We start from the raw sequence: 17,117 nt of genomic DNA on the forward strand, positions 1-17,117 counted from the left end.
ATTTCTGATCTGCATTATCATGTCAGATCTTGGTTTTGACAGATGGACACAAGAAAAGCTTGTATTACAAAGAATCGATGGCGTCAGGCTGTATCCCTGTCAAAGGGCTGCCACAATTCTTTCTGCTCAAACCTCTCTTCTGGGACGGTCGGAAGAAAAAGCAAGATAAGAATGATGTGCATTGTTGTCTGGCTAATGTCACCTTCACTAAGTGTCCTACAGGAGTTTGAATACATAACACTGCATAGTAGACATGATGAAGCATTGTATCATATCCTTTAGGAAGCTGAGCAATGTTCCCATGGTTCCAACGGTGTGCACTTGATAAAAGTAAATAAATAACAATAAATAAGCTGCATTGCAGAATTTTTTTCTTCATTCCTCAACCCTAAACATATTTTCTAATATTGAAATTTGCGGAGTGTGGTAATGATGCATTTGTCTTCTAAAGTCAAGATCTGCATTGTGGATGGAAGAGCCGGAAAAAAAAAAACAATACCTGTAATTTCCTTAGAACTAGTTCAGGTGGAGACATTCATGAAATTCCAACTACAAAACAATCTGCTATATCAAGATTTTTTCATTCAGAAAAAAACAAAACAAGAAACGAAACAGCAAAAGATATTATGACTTTTTTTAAGCTTAGTAAGTAAGCTGATTTTCTTACCCCTTAGGCAAGCAGATTTTTATTATTTAAATCATACACTTAGAAATGTTGCACATTTAAATTAATGAACAAATTTGTAAAGTGCAGGAAAATTTACCATTTACAATAAATAGTCTTGCATAGCCAGACCATCACACTGACGGCAGAAGGTCTGGACTCCATGGCAGATTTCATTGGTCAAGGACCGCCCAAGAGGACGTCTGAATCATCGTGTTCGGGGGCGTGAAAATGTAAAGTCGATGTTCCTACGATAACAGACTGCCATTTAGTTGATCCTGATAAGCGCTCACTGTCACAGTTGTAAACACGACAGCATGGTTTGGCGTTATGACAGCTTTGTTTCGAGGTGGACCATTAAAGAACACAACACACATGACACCCTGTATAATTCAACCAATCAAATGACGACTTCGAAACTCCTGAAGTGTTTCCCATTTTGTGTGCCTTAGGCATCAGACGTTCAGCCAATGGTCCTGGGGCTTGGCGTCTGAAGCTGAAACTACTACTCAACCTCTATAAACCTAAATCTCAGTGGGCGGTGAGCAGGTCGTACTAAATAGTACAAATGAGGTTGTACGAATTCATGTGAATTTGCCAAAGGGTAAAATTACTGTAATGAGACTGTGTTGTGCAATGCCTGTGTACTCATGTTCATTGTTTAATAACATGTTCAGGATATCATTATTCTACCTGGTAGTGGAGTGCAAAAGTCAAAGAGAAAACAGATATGATTTTAGGGATGTGAAATGTATTTTTGCACCTTCTTTCAAACACAGTACACGCCTGCATCTCCCCTCTACACACTCTAATTGTTGTAAGCCATTGCAGGCAGTTTCAAACAGGGCCATTTATCTTCCAGGGCAAAGGAAATGGTCTTTGGCCTTGATCTTTAATCACTCCCCTGCCGCAGTGTGCAAGGTCATCAGAGAAGTGGTGACAAATAGTCCTACAGAACTGCCCTCGTCGCGCTGAGACTCACTGACTAAAATTAGAGAGCGACACAAGCCAAACAGGATGTTTCAATTACACCCCTAGATCAGGATGGGAAAAAAAATTAAGCCTCCAGTTACTGTGTGTGGCTCTGTGTGTAATCGAGACACAGAGGGAAGTCTGGATGGAGACCCACAAGACAGAGAAAGGGCCGAGAGGGGCAGAGGACAACAAGGATTATAGAGAAGTCTGTTATCCCAGAAGAAGAGAATGGACAGATTTCTCTGCTGACACTGAACTCTGGGTAATCAATTCAAGATTTGAGACACAAAATAGAAGGATGAGCAGGTGATCATATGACTGTGAAACCCTCAGAAGAAATCAACTGCTAAAGTCATTGTAGAGATTACTTCAAATGAATAGTTTTCTATTTACTCAGCCTCATATCATTCCAAACCCATATTACTTTCTTTTGAGGGATACAAAAGACAAGAATATGCAGAATATCTGAAATGCTCTTTTCCGATGAGTGAAAAGAATTTTCTAAAAGTAGACAATGCTCTTGTTTTTAGAGCCATAATTTTTCAATCAAAATCTAATCTTCCTTCATCAAGAAAAATCCTCAGAACACAACCTGGAACTCTGATCATGAATGTAAACGCTGAAAAGTTGAAAAAAAAAAACATCTCTTTCATTAGCTGATTGAAGCTGACATCCGCAAGCTTATAAACCATTGTCCAGACAGCAGCCGCGTTCAGATAATAAATCACTCTTGAGATGTTTCATTACAGCATCAGAAAGAGACGACAGTGTGTTTACCCTTTGCTTATATACTTGCTGTCATTTTCTCACTGGCTTGAGTGGCTAAATGTGAGCAGTGCTGATTTGAATACTGATCTTGCAGGGAGTCTGAGCTCAAAGGAGCTTTCAGAGAGCACATTGTGAGATTCAGCCTTCCACGGCTGTCAATCACATCTACTTCAACTGACCAACACAAGGCCCATACAGAAACTGAAGGACATTGTCAATATTAACTATTCTAAAGCATTTGTAAACAAACACAGTTACTAAAAGTATGAACGATCATGCCATTCGATAGGAACCAATTTGCTAAACATTTCATGGTGGTAAGTAGTCTTTGTATATAGCTTGCGTTTACGAGTTCACACTTACAAATAATCAGATCAGTAAAGTAGTATGTGTATTTGGCATGCCGTGCGAGGAGAGGGCTCCGAGCTCTGTATTTTGCCCAGAACCCAGAGAATTCCCTCCGTTTCTCTGGTTAGGATAGAAACCAGGTGAGTGTGAGGAGATGGCGTGGTGGAGGGTTGCTGAAAACTGTGAGTGGGCTACGTATTTACACTGTAAAAAAAAAAAAAAAGGGAACACTGAATCATCACAGTATAAAGTCAATTAAACTTCAGGGATATCAATCTGCCCAATTAGGAAGCAAAAGTGATTGTGAATCAGTTTCACCTCCTTTGGTGCAAATGAAAGTGACAACAGGTGCACTGGAGAGACACCCCCCAAAGAGGGAATGATTTTGCAGGTGGTGGCCATAGACAATTGTTCTCTCCTTATTCTTCCTGACTGATTTGTCTTTAGTTTTTTGTTTTGTCCATGCAGCTCGATTGTCATTTGCCAGAGAACACCAGAATTGGCAAGTCTGCCATTGGTGCCCCGTTCTCTTCATGGATGACAGCGGGTTCACACTGAGCATGTGACAGACGTGAAAGAGTCTGGAGATGCCGTAGGGAACGTTATGCTGTAAGCAACATCATCCAACTTGACCGGTTTGGCAGTGGGTCAGTAATGGTCTGGGGAGGAATATCCTTGGATGAAATCCTCAGAGCCATTAGCAGACCTTATGCCTGTGCAGTGGGCCCTGGGTTTTTCCTGGTGCATGATAATGTCCGGCCTCATGTGACTAAAGTGTGTAGCAGTTTTTAGATGACGAAGACATTGATGCCATTGACTGGCCCTCACGTTCCCCAGACCTGAATCCAATTGAGAACCTCTAGAGCATATGTATCAGAGCATCCGAAGCCACCAAGTAGCACCACAAACTGCTCAGGAGCTCACTGATGCTCTGATCCAGGTATGGGTGGAGATCCCCCGGGATATCCAGCAATGTTGTTTCATTTTAAACTGTTTTGTTCACTGAGCAAAAATCAATAAAATATCTGCCAATATTGTGTCTGTGTCTGAGTAATGCAGATACTAACTACTACAGATATAAATTAATTACTTAGCCTTGGGGCCAATATAATACTTTTTAGGGACGCTAAATGATGTTTTATGAACAAAGTTCAGGAGGAGCACGTTCAGATAATTGACACAGGTGGAGAGCACTCAGCTAATCAACAATAGAGGTATATATACACGCAGCAGTCTTACCTCCATTCATTGACAGTTTTCCAGCATGCCTCCACCCCCCCTTCTCCACACTTTTATTTTATCAACCACTTACATACGGGGGGTACTCTGGGTTCGGGCCAAATTCCGAGCTCGAAGCCCTCCCCCCGGACAGCACGCCAAATACGCATTTAAATTACTCTCCATAAATTATATGTAAGTGTGAACTCGTGAAATAGTTTCAAAGGAGTTTTTGTTAGTATATTCTAGTTTAGAGAACTACATTTGTAAAAGGCTAGGCTTACAAGTTAAAGGATTAGTTCACTTTCAAATAAACTTTTGCTTATAATTGACTCACCCCCTTGTCATCCAAGATATCCATGTCTTTCTGTCTTCAGTCGAAAAGAAATGAAAATTTTTGATGAAAACATTTCAGGATCTTTGTCCATATAATGGAAGTCAATAGACTCCAAACGGTTCAAGGTCCAAATGAGAGGTTCAGTACAGCTTCAAAAGGGCTTTAAACCACATCAAACGGTACCAGACGATCAATAAGGGTCTTATCTAGCGAAACAATCGGTCATTTAAAAAAAATAATAATAAAGTTTAAGTTTTACAAGCACAAATGCTCGCCTTGCTCTGTTCAGCGATGCACGCTCGAGACGTCACGTAAAATGCAATTACGTTGAAAAGGTCACGCTAGACGCAGGCGGAAGTACCGAGTCAGTGTTTACAAATGAGCGGAAGGAGGACCGTGTAGCGCGGCCACATAATGGGGGAATATTTATACTGCTGTGAATTATTTTCATTATTCATTTAATACAGCTGTTTTTGTATATTGTTTTCCCCTTTGGTATATTGCCCGGATATGTGTTTGTGTTCCCGTTTTACTCATGCGAGACTTGTGTCGGGAAGATCCAGGGAATCCCCGTGACGTCATGGGGTCAGACAGCTGATTGTCACATCCGATAAAAGTGTTCGAGAGAGGACGCTCTCAATTCACTGTGGATTACGTGATCGATCGCTCTACACTACTGGTTATCATCGTCTATTAAGGATTACCTCGTTGAGGAAATAACAAGTTGGAGTATTTCAACTTTGAGAGACTGAACAGGACAGCGCTGTATTTCATCGGGCTCCCGGACTAAAAGCCTTACCGGTGAGGCCGATCCAACACACACACACACACACACACACACACACACACACACACACACACACACACACACACACACACACACACACACACACACACACACACACACACACACACACACACACACACACACACACACACACACACACACACACACACACATTGGACTGAAACGGACTATTCCACCACATTTACATAAATTTTTGTTTCAATATTGTATATACTATTTTTGGCGTTTCTTATTGTTTAATACACTTTGGGTTATCATTTATTCTGTGTTTATTGGTTAAGCAATTTATTCTAACACCTTTAAAAGAGAAGTTAAGAATTTTTTAACTTGTGTAAACTGCCTTCCTTAGGCTGAGTGTTACAGCCGCATCCACATATTCAAACGTCTTTGTGCCTGCGTCTAGCGTGACCTTTTCAACGTAATTGCGTTTTACGTGACGTCACGAGCGTGGATCGCTGAACAGAGCAAGGCGAGCATTTGTTCTTATAAAACTTAAACTTTATTATTTAAAAAAAAAAGACAGATCGTTTCGCTAAATAAGACCCTTATTGATCGTCTGGTACCGTTTGATGTGGTTTAAAGCCCTTTTGAAGCTGTACTGAACCTCTCATTTGGACCTTGAACTGTTTGGAGTCTATTGACTTCCATTATATGGACAAAGATCCTGAAATGTTTATATCAAAAATCTTCATTTCTTTTCGACTGAAGACAGAAAGACATGGATATCAAGGGGGTGAGTAAATTATAAGCAAAAGTTTATTTGAAAGTGAACTAATCCTTTAACAACTTTAACTAACGACAAATTACATCTGAATGAAAATCAATATTTTTAATTATACTGAATTTAAAAAATACAAGCCAATAAAATAACCACACTTTTATTGAAAATAGCACACTAAAATTGGACAGAAAATACATTAATATTAAATATCAATATAGTATTATTTATTCAGTTCTATGCAACAGAATCAGATCAACAGTTTTTTTGAACAATTATACAAATAATGTATAGTCCTAAACTATTATTTAGCAGAGCATTTGAGCAGATAGCAGGGAGCAGATCAGTGAATGAGAGGGTAGCGTCATTTTACTAGTCTTGCCCAGCAGAAAATTCATTTCCTATCATCACTGTAAAGCTGCTTTGAAGCAATCTGTGTTGTGAAAAGTGCTATAGAAATAAAGGTGACTTGACTTCACTTGACATGGTTATACCACACCATGTTACAGCACAGTAGGGCTTATTGCATACAGAAACAAGTATATTATTACTACATAGAAATTTCATGTCAGCACATTATTTGACCGGACTTTGCTTTTGTAATGAGCAGATGAATCTGCCAACTTCACATAATTTGGACCACCAAGCTATCCCAAAGCACCCAGCATCTATCTCTCAGTGTGCAGCATGAGGAAAAGAGAGTGAAGTGAAATTACCACGCAAACAAGTACCTCGTTGCTGCTGACCTTTACATGATACTAATGAACACACGCTCTGAGCCCATCTGCAGACAGCCACTGCGGAGCCATAGAGCAAGGAGGTTCAGGCTTCAGGGACAACAAACAGGTATTGTGGTGGAATGAGTTCCTATGAACCAGCTTCATCCTGAGATCATAAAATGACACAAGGATAGCAGAGGAATGAGAATGCTCGGAAGTGAAAGGTGTCTGTGAGATATCAAATGAACAAGCCCACTAGGGGGTTTCATCAAGCAGGCAAATTCATTGGCCATTAAACTGATCTACCTGTATAAACTTAGCATGACTTATGCTAGGGAATAAATAGCCATAACTGATCGTTATTAAAGGGGTACTTCACCACTGGCAAAATTAGCTTTAAATAAAACTTGGCGGCCTATACAGTGAAAAGGTGAAGATTTTTTTTACTAGAGAAAACAAAAAAAAAGGCTGCAGTCTTGACTTTTGACAAATAGGTAGGAAACCTTCCACACCCATAATGCACTGGACATGTTGCCAACTAAGGCCACTCCCACAAGTCTGCTATCGATACACTTACCAGTCAAATACTGCCTTGATAGTCAATATCTGCCGTTCTGTCAGTTCAGTTTCGGAAGCAACACTGTTGTGTACAGGTGAGAAAGCTGTTGCCATATAGTGTTCCATTTTTACCATAATGCTGTTTAAAGGTCCTGTTCTTCGTGATCCCATTTTTCAAACTTTAGTTAGTGTGTAATGTTGCTGTTAGAGCATAAATAATACCTGTAAAATTATAAAGCTCAAAGTTCAATGCCAAGCGAGATATTTTATTTAACAGAAGTTCCCTTTCAAAGCCTACAGCGAACGGCCAGTTTGGACAACATCCCTGTACTCCCTGCTTTAATGACATCAATAGAACAGTTTGTTGACTAGCCCACAAGAATACGCAAAAAAGGGCACCTGGTCTTGTTGCTCTCCCACGTGGAGAAGAGGAAGTGTTGCGTTTGTAGAGTGCGTTTGTCGCCATGTCGTCGCAACGCTGTTTTTTTTTCATCCCCGAGTCAAATCACCTTTGTTTGGCCTTCCCAGGGACGCTGTACTTTGAGCGCATGCATCTCCCCATTATGGTAAGAGGCGTGACCTTTCCGGGCAACGTGCGCTAAGCTGCTGTTGAATCAAAACACGGGAACCGCTGGCAGAACTCGTTACTTATTTCTGAAGGAGGGACTGCATAGAATAAGGAAATCATCAAGCCGGTTTTAGGACAGTGAAAACAGCAGTATACAGATAAGTAAATTGTGTGAAAAATACTGTGTTTTTTTACACGCGAAACATGAACACGTTATATTGCACACTGTAAACACAATCAAAGCTTCAAAAACACAGGAAAAACGGGACCTTTAAAGAGTAGACATAGTATGATACAATTTTCTGTGATAAACCTACCCTTACAATAACTGTTCTGTTAATCACCCTGTGTCAATCCGACTGTCGATGGGAAGGGATACAAAAATGCGTGATAACAATCTGTAGTTTTCATGAAAACCCTGGAGCCTGTCAAAATACTTTTGCTGACAAATGAAAAGGATGTTTTTGGTCCATGTAACATGGAGAACGAGTAAAGTAAATGTACACTTTAATGATGATATAATTATTTATGCTTTGTCAAAAAAGAAAAATCCTCTGTTGTTTCCTCTGTTCCTTTCTTTGTGGTGCAATTCTGTCATTCCTATTCAAGTACGTAGCTTCACTACTGGCAACTAAAAAAGTAGCTAACTACACACTAACATTATTATTACATTAAATTCAACATGAGTTAACATGATTGCAGATGACAGAATTTAAATAAATAATAAAATAAAAAAATGTCATGCAGGGAGCTCAATTTGGTGAACTATTTTTTAAAATCTGTTCAATTACATGAACCGTCTCAGTGGATTCACTAGAATGTAAATAGATTGTTCAGAGTGGATTGTTTAGGTAAGCATGTTTGATTTAGCTTGCTGCAGAGCTGGAACAAAGCTTATCACTGGAAAAGTTACACTATTTAGAAAACAGCTGAGCCACTGTCATGACACTGGAAAACCCCCCAAAAACATCTGTGAGAGAGTGTTGTGTTTCCATTTTCAAATAATTTTTCATCCTTTTTTTCCCTTTTCCATCATCACTATATACTCAAAAATTTGCCTCTCTTCTGCTTTTTTTTCTCCATCTTTCTACCCTTTTCTCCCCCACACTTAAACAGCAAACAATCAAGCCTTATCCAGTCGGCTACATTAACTACAGTAATTGAGTGTAAGCCTTCAGTCTTCAATTCTGTTTGCTGGAAATGAGAATTCCCTACTGCTCTCCTGTAAGTGCAAGACTTGCACAATCAGATAATAACTACATCCTCTACAGATTTGATGCAGTGGTGATGGAGTAGTCGTCTAGCGCAACTAATGCTGGTGGGATTGCAGGTTTAACCGTGACTCACACATAGTTAAAACAGCATGTAGCTGAAATCACTGGAATTAGTCATTCAGTTTGGAGGCGGATGATGAGAGGTGACGTAAACAGCTAAACCAAATTAAATGCTTAGAGCTGGAATGTGGCATAATGCAACACCAAATAAAGACCATCATGTGTTTCATAACTGTCTGCCGGTGTTCGATTGCAATGATTAAGGGTGCCTACATGCCAGAGGTTACGCTGTGTCAGAGTATCCAGCAAATCCATTTATTTAAATGAGGACGGTGCACTACAAAGACAACAAAACACAAGGTGTGGCATTCTGATGTTTGCAACTTTTGCATTAACAAACTCAGAGACAGAGACATCCATTGATGGATGAGATTCTCAGAGAAGCAGGTTGTTGAGCTTTCGGCAATCCAATTCACTGTGCTGCACTTAAAATGCATCTTGCTCTTCCCTATCCATCAAATTCTCTATCAGAGATTTTTCTAGTCTATTCAGTAGGTGCCCTAACACCTCAGTACTGAAGCTGCAACCATGTTGACACTTGACAAGGGGTCATGTGTCACAAGTGAGCTACTGCACTACAACTGCAGGACAAGAACCATGATGAAGGAGAGATAACAGAAGGAATGAAGAAACCCAGGTTGAAGAAAAAGCTTGCAGCCTAACTACTTCTATAAAAACTGAGTATGCTGCACAACTGCTTGCAGCTATTAGTATTGATGCTCCTATTATCGCTCTGTCAAGGGTGCTGATTGCACCTTCTCAGAAAAAACAGCTACCACTAATAGACAATGTGTGGTTGTGTGTGTGTGTATCTGCTCACATGCTCAGTGTGGTCTTCAGTTATGCCAGCACTGCTACATTGCCTCTTGCTTCTGTTGTTCCCTAGTGTGTAGAAGCATCATTGAGCAGACAGCAGCCCGGGGCTCAGTAAACAGCCCTCGCTGGAGAGGAATGGATGCACACCCTCACTAGAGTCTCCTCCTCTACCAGAGATCAAGTGTGAGGCAAGACCTCTCCCAGGAGTCCCAGGAGTCACATTAATTAAGCGTGAGATTGCTCTACCGCCCCTGCCTGGATCAGCTCACTCCATCTATTGATAAAATATGTTCGAACACCTCTTTCTTCTTGGACCCTAGGGTGGCCTGCAAGAGTGGGGAGTCAGAGGGCTGTGCCAAAATAGTGCAGGCGCTGGACCCCAAACCACTCAGTACAAGCCAACATCGGTCACAGCCTGGGACCCACAGGGGATGGAAAACCTGTCAGCTTCTACAGGTACTTCTTTTGCTGTATATGCTGACAGGTAGCAAGGGAGCACTAAAAGTGAGACCTATGGAAAATTAATTTGTGGGCACAGCATGAATCAAACTGCCTGAGACCCTGGAAATTGATCTGGGAAAGCTATTCTTTAAAAAACAACAACAACAAAAAAAAAAACACTTACAACAAACCCAAAATGGAGATCTGGTCAGAGAGAGAACATTCTTGTAGAGGTATTTTGACTAAATATATTAAGGATGTTGTGGCTGAAACCTGGATCTCTAATTTTGCTGTTTGTGAGAGTCTCTTACAGAATTTATAGATCAAAACAGAAAAATAAAGCTCTCATAAAATGTGTGATTTGTTTCATTGAGTTTATGCTAATAGAATGCATTACAGATTAATTAGCTTCCATAAGTGCACTATAGCTCTTTCATTTACCATAACATAGCAAAGTAGAGAAGAATGTATACTGGAGAAACATTCCTGTCAAATACTGTACTAACCTTAACCTAACTCCAACTATCCCTAAAATCAAAACCAAATGTTGTTAAAGAATGTTGTTACAGTCCCAAAACCCAGCTGTCAACCTAACCCTATTCATAAATCTCATTACAGGAGTAACAAGGATGTGCTGGATTCTATCCCAGGATCTCTGACCGAAAGCAGGAAAACACCCTGGACAGGTGGCCAGTCCATTGCAGGGCTAAAAAACACAGACACACACACAAATTCACATTTTCACTCACAACTACTGCAGTCTCTAGTTCATCTAACCTGTAGGATTGTCTGTAGGACCTGTCTTTGGATTGTAACCTGAAACTTCTTGCTATGAGGCAGCAGCGCTTGTATGATAACACAATAAACATTCATTTAGGGCTGTGGCCTAGCAGTTAACATGTTCAGTCATGGTGCTCACATGATAAGAGTTCACATCCAGCTCCTGCAAATATAGATGGCAAAAAAGGTCAAGTAAAAAAGACTTCAAACTCTGAAACGGTCTGCTTGTGAGTTTGAAGGCTCTTATCAATGGGTGGGTTACCACAGAACTGATGAAGTCACGCCACAGCCAGCACTCGCTGACATGAGAGGTTATTATTTTGCTGGTTGATCGTTTAAGGGTGAGGAGAGAATAAGTATTTTTTTGTCTGTCACTGAGCGGTGCCCTAGGGAGAGTTATGGCTTTAATACGAAGACTGCTGCTTCAATTTTTCCTCTAGCATCAATAAAATGGTCAGCACAATCAGACATTCATTGGACTCAAGTCAGAATGTGTTAAAGAAAGCATTCTGGTAGCCGACAGACTGCACAAGGCATCTAGTACATACAGACAGAAATGCTCTGATCACCCCCAGGGAAGATTGTCATTAGATACTCACCATTATATCGTTCCGACCATTTATTTTTTTCTTCTATTCTATTAGGCAGAACTGAACTCTTTTCCCAAAACTGGATCAGTGATTAGATCTGGCTCCAAAATGGACCAAAAAGTTGCAAGATTAAAAGTATATTCAATATTTTCTAAAATAAAATGACAGCTTTGTGTGAGAAACAATAACTGATCATATTCCCCTCAGCTAGACCGCACAAATGCTCACTTGTTTTCAGTTTTACCAAATGCTCACTTGTGTACCCTTTGGGCCCTATCTTGCACCCAGCGCAATTGACTTTGTACACCGACGCATGTGTCATTCCTATTTTGCACCCGCGCAAAGCGCGCTTTTCCCTCCACAGAATCACGTCGCTAAACTAGTGAATGAACTTGCGCTCCCTGGGCGGTTCAGCGCAAAAAAGGAGGCGTGTTCCGGCGCAAACAATCCCTGGTGCTATTTTGCTGTTCCATTAAACAATTGCGCCACTGACCAGAAAAAACCTAGTCTAAAGTCAGTGGCGCGTTGCGCGTTGTTCATTATGCTATTTTAAGGGCGCATGCTTGACCATAATGTATAGCGTGCACATTCTGCACAACGCGCATACACTTTGCTCATGTAACCTACACAGATGAAACAGTTATTTTTGCAAATCATAAATTGTTACACTAAAAAAATATTAACACATGAGATGACGGAAATCATTGTGGTGTGCCACGAAGATGTGAAAAAATAGGCATAAATCTAGCTTACAAATGATTCAGGCTAATTGTAATAATTAAGGATAAGACCTGTTTGCCCAATAGTGGCAAGACATATATGTATATAAGGACATCTGACAAATTGGTTTGTCCGTCAAGAACCAGGAAAAAAAATCGACTGAAAAACTGAAAAAACTGAAAGACTGAAAAAAAAAAGACTGTGAAATCACCTTTACCATAATGTACAACATTACAACTTCACTTCTCTGTCTTTCACTGCTCTTACAAAAACATCAGTCTCCTCGGCTGTGAACCGCTCCTGGCGTGCGCCTGGTAAATACGCCATAATAATAGCAATCCATAATGGAACTTGCGCACCTGCTTTTAAAGGGAATGTTGGATGACGCTCGGATTGGTTTATTCACGTTACGCCCAAACCACACCTATGAATAATGAAGCTACTTCAGACCAACCCATTTTAGATTTGCGCCGGGCGCAAGAGCCATTTATCCCGCCGGGAAAATAGCAACAGCGCCGAGACCCGCCCACAAAGTTACTTGCGCTTCGCGCGTTGACACTTGCGTTTCAGATCGTTAAAATAGGGCCCTTTGACACACTAGTCACAAGAGGTCTGATGTCTTTGATGACTTTTGTGTTACAAGGAGGAAGGTAAGTCCTATGGGTTTGGAATGGCATGAGGGTGGTTTAAGAGAATGTATTTTAACATAAAAAATTACATACTTCTTCACCTTTAATACTAAGAGGATAGTAGTTTAGACGTGAGCTAGGTTTAGTTAGGTTTAGACGTGAGAATTAGGGTCTCTTGATTTCTATAGTCTAAGAATTTATGGTAGGTTGTGCCATATGGCATCAAGTGGATGATTTCTTACACAAAAAAATAAATGCACAATAAACGTGTATTTGGCTAGTTTTATAATTTTGTCCCCAGGCTCCGTGAATTTACTGGTTAACTATTCAAGCTACAGCCCTAGACTAAATTGACAAAATCTAAGTAAATTGAAGAAATTCCTGATTCGTACCTGAATGGTTGGTGGTGAGCGCTGCTTGCGGGTAGTGGTGGTTGACAGTGTGGTGGTGGTCTCGATGAAGGTGGTGGACATCTCCGGGGGCATGGAGGTGGTGGTGCGTGAGGGGCTTCTGCTGGTAGGTACATCTCCCACCAGTCTCACACTGCCATTTATCTTGATGTTAACATGACCTTCAGCTGCCATGTTGAGAACCTTCAGGCCATTGTAATAGAGACCAGAGAGCTGGCCTTGATATGGCCGCTTGCGGTCATTACCGCCTATTGAGATGGTGGCTTGGGTGTTAAAAATGGTCAGCTGACGACCTGAGGGGAAGACCAGTGAAAGATGACACAGTTAGAATGGTTTATGTCACTTATAGTATATTTTTATTTAGCTAATTGATTAACATTATCATTAACGCTTGAGGTTTTAAAATGCAAGCATAGCATTAAAAATGAAAATTTGCTTCTTTTTTTTTTTTACAGCAGTTATTTATTGTCTTCTCTGTGAGGTGCTTCTCATGCAAATGTTTTGGGGCAAATTCCAAATGGCTTTTCATATAGTTAGAAATAGAAATGCAGGCCGATTAAGGTTATTACACATTTACAATTCTATATTAGAGCGGGCAAAGGAAGAAAGCTCATCTCATACATTTCAAAGGAACATCATGTTGATTCATGCATGTAGAACCACTAATGGGATTTCAAAGTGGCTTTAGACAGTGTTAAAGGGACTTTATAATCATCTTATGTAGTTTAGGCAATGACCTTTAAACGCATTTAAAGGACTTTAATGGTAAATTTGATGAATGGTCACCCTTCATTCTGTTTTTGAATGAAACTGTGAAGAGATGTCGGTCGATTACATCACTGGCTTTAAACACAAAACTGTGTTAGCAATTGAGTCAGCAAAGTGGTGTTTCACTAATATTTCAGCGCCAATTCGTTGTCTTTAGAAACGTGCTGCAAGGGTTGGGTTTTTGGCCTATTCAACATTAGCGCTATGGAAGATCATTCCAATGAAAAGTAAAAAACAAACATCATGACTTGTGTTGAGATCTGGTTTAGATTTAAAGTTGGAGTCTAGGAACTATGTACTTCTGCAGTGTTATTCTTGGTTACCAGTCCCTTTAACTGGTCAATGATCTGATGAAAACAAAAACAAAAGAGGATCACAATCCACATAAAAAAAAATAACACAAAAATATTACGGAATGGGGAAGGGAAGTAAATTATTAACATTTTAGGTTAATTAGTGGCAAAAGGCTAAGCAAAGACTGATCAGACCTGGTTGGACAAAAATAACGAAACGGCATGACAAGGAGCATATGAACGCAAATTAAAATCAACTAAAAAAACACTGAGGGTCTTGTGAGGGTTACCTTTCTCATGTAGCCAATCTTCGACCGGCCGGGTATATTTGAATGGGATTTTCTTATTAGCCATTTGATAACGCTCAATGTCGCTGTTGCCTTTAAAGTTTGAAAGTTTGAAAGACATCTTAGCACATTGCACATTTATACACTGTTTAAGAAGGTTTAGCCGTGTTTAAAATTATTTAGGTCTTGTTTAGGTTTCATTGTAAGGTTAAATTCAGTTGTAAGATTATAAAGCATTTTTATCAAATAACCAACTCATAAACAGTTTAACACATATAATTATTTGGAACAAGAATCACGCATCACATTCAGACTTTGTGACAACATATAGACAACTTATAGTTATATATAGTTAAAGTGAGACACATACTAGCAATTCATTTCAAACTGAATTCCCACTGAGCCTCTTTAACAGATATCCTGCTCAGAAATCCTTAAAATGGGGTGTAACTCTTTTCCCACTGTATGTCACATGCTCTTACATTTCAAGGGGCCAAGGAACACTTTACAAACTATTTGTAAGGGAAAGAGAGAGATAGAGAGAGAGAGAGAGAGAGAGGGGGTGTGTGTGTGTCTATGTGGGGGGGATAAGAAAGAGAGAGAGTGACATAAATGAAAAGAGATAATGTGTAGAAGCTTTAAACCTGCTGGGAAATAAGGCTTGTGATGACACAGATTTGAGGAAGACACTGCATACAGATGAGATCATTACAGCGTGGTGTGAGGCTTGCTGCTGCGGGGTCCCTGGAAGCCCTCAGAGGCACTGTGCCGCTTGAATATTCTGACGTTATTTGAACTTTGTAATATTTATTTCTCTGACCTGAGTGAAGTGTTAGTGCTGTAATAGGGAATGTAACATCTGTCATCTTGGGTGTGCTTATGCCATGCCCACATGAAATGTCAAATAAATGTTGGAGCTTTAATATTTCAAGCACTTGTTAAATAAAACTTGGTCATAATGAATGAAACAACATGTTTTTCTTTTAAACTAAATTATATTAAAACGATTCTCATTTTCAAATTTTTCTTCAAAATAAAAGACCAAACTACAACTAAATCCATTGGTTACACTTTATTTTGATGGTCTCAGATTATTAGTAGACTGCCTGCTGAATTCTGCTAAGACTTTATTTTATTGCTCCCCAACAGACATTCTAGTGACTATAAGTAACTTTGCAACTATGTCAATCTTTTCTACTAACCCAAACCCTACACCTAACCTTTATCTAACATCAACTAATACCCTTCTAAACCTCACTCCCATCCGGGTCACGACAAAAAGGTGGGTGCGCTAACAAGGACACTAAAAACACTTCTTCTGTGATTTGCCTTTGACATTTTAATATAACAGGGAATATCATTACACATGGTCCAAACCCATATGATTTTCTTTCTTCAGTGGAACACCTTTGTATAATATGGGTATATTCTGAAGAATGTTTATGCTATTCTTTTCCATACTCTAAACTATACAATACAATAACAATGTGCAATAACAAGGTGGAAAAGTCCTATTGAGCATTTGTATGGTGTTATGAACTCAACAGCATCTGTTCCCACCCACTCTAATTGTATGAAAAAGAGCAGCATGAACATTCTTCAAAAATAACAGGAGAGTAAGTTGATGATGACGGAATTTTCATTTTTGAGTTCCTATACATTTCCTTGTACATCTAGCTTGGGGAAAGAAAGAAAGAAAGAAAGAAAGAAAGAAAGAAAGAAAGAAAGAAAGAAAGAAAGAAAGAAAGAAAGAAAGAAAGAAAGAAAGAAAGAAAGAAAGAAAGAAAGAAAGAAACTTACAGCCAAAGAAAAAAATAAAATCAAAAGAGAAAAGTTACTCAACACATCTCTCTTAGCTAAAGCTACTAAGTGCTGAGTCACAGCGTACCTTCTTAGAACTTCAGAAAGAGTAAAAGGTGCATAGAATAGGAGTGCTATTCAGAAACACAAAGGTTCTACATTGACAGGGATGTGAAATAGACGTGGCTGGTGGCGATTCAAGGCCCTGCTTTTCTTGTGCTTTCCTTTTTAAATAGGCAAAACAGGGGATTCAAAGTGAGTGGGTTACTGCTGGCTGAGCAGGGGGGATGTGGGCGAGGTAAAGGGGTGAGGGTGGGGGGTAATAAGTAGCTTCCAGGGCTGCTGATGCCTTTGATCCAGACGGGCAGCGCATGCAAGCCTGGGGCTGGAGTGGCTTTCCTGGATGGAGGCCTGCATGCTGGAGAGATCCAGAAGAGCTTGAGGGTTTAGACTTTTATTTTAGAAATCATGCGCTTTGCCAGAACTTGCTATCTCTCATGTTAATGCGAATACATATTGTGAAGATCTTTGCAGAGCTTTCTAACCTCCAAATAATGTTCAATATAAA

The 17,117-nt window shown here is 39.9% G+C and overlaps 1 protein-coding gene across 1 annotated transcript in view; it reads right to left on the bottom strand.

The window, feature by feature from the left end:
• nrxn3b (neurexin 3b) overlaps positions 1-17,117 on the bottom strand; it is a gene marked incomplete at its 5' end in the record, with an annotated part of 580,383 nt that overhangs the window by 36,001 nt on the left and 527,265 nt on the right. Inside the window, 2 exons of the mRNA XM_079831676.1 lie at positions 13,384-13,694; positions 14,753-14,842. Of these exons, the coding sequence (XP_079687802.1) occupies positions 13,384-13,694; positions 14,753-14,842 (401 nt within the window). The remainder of the gene's footprint in view (positions 1-13,383; positions 13,695-14,752; positions 14,843-17,117) is intronic.

This window comes from Gobio gobio (assembly GCF_949357685.1).
Source record: "Gobio gobio genome assembly, chromosome: 12".
NCBI lineage: Eukaryota > Metazoa > Chordata > Actinopteri > Cypriniformes > Gobionidae > Gobio > Gobio gobio.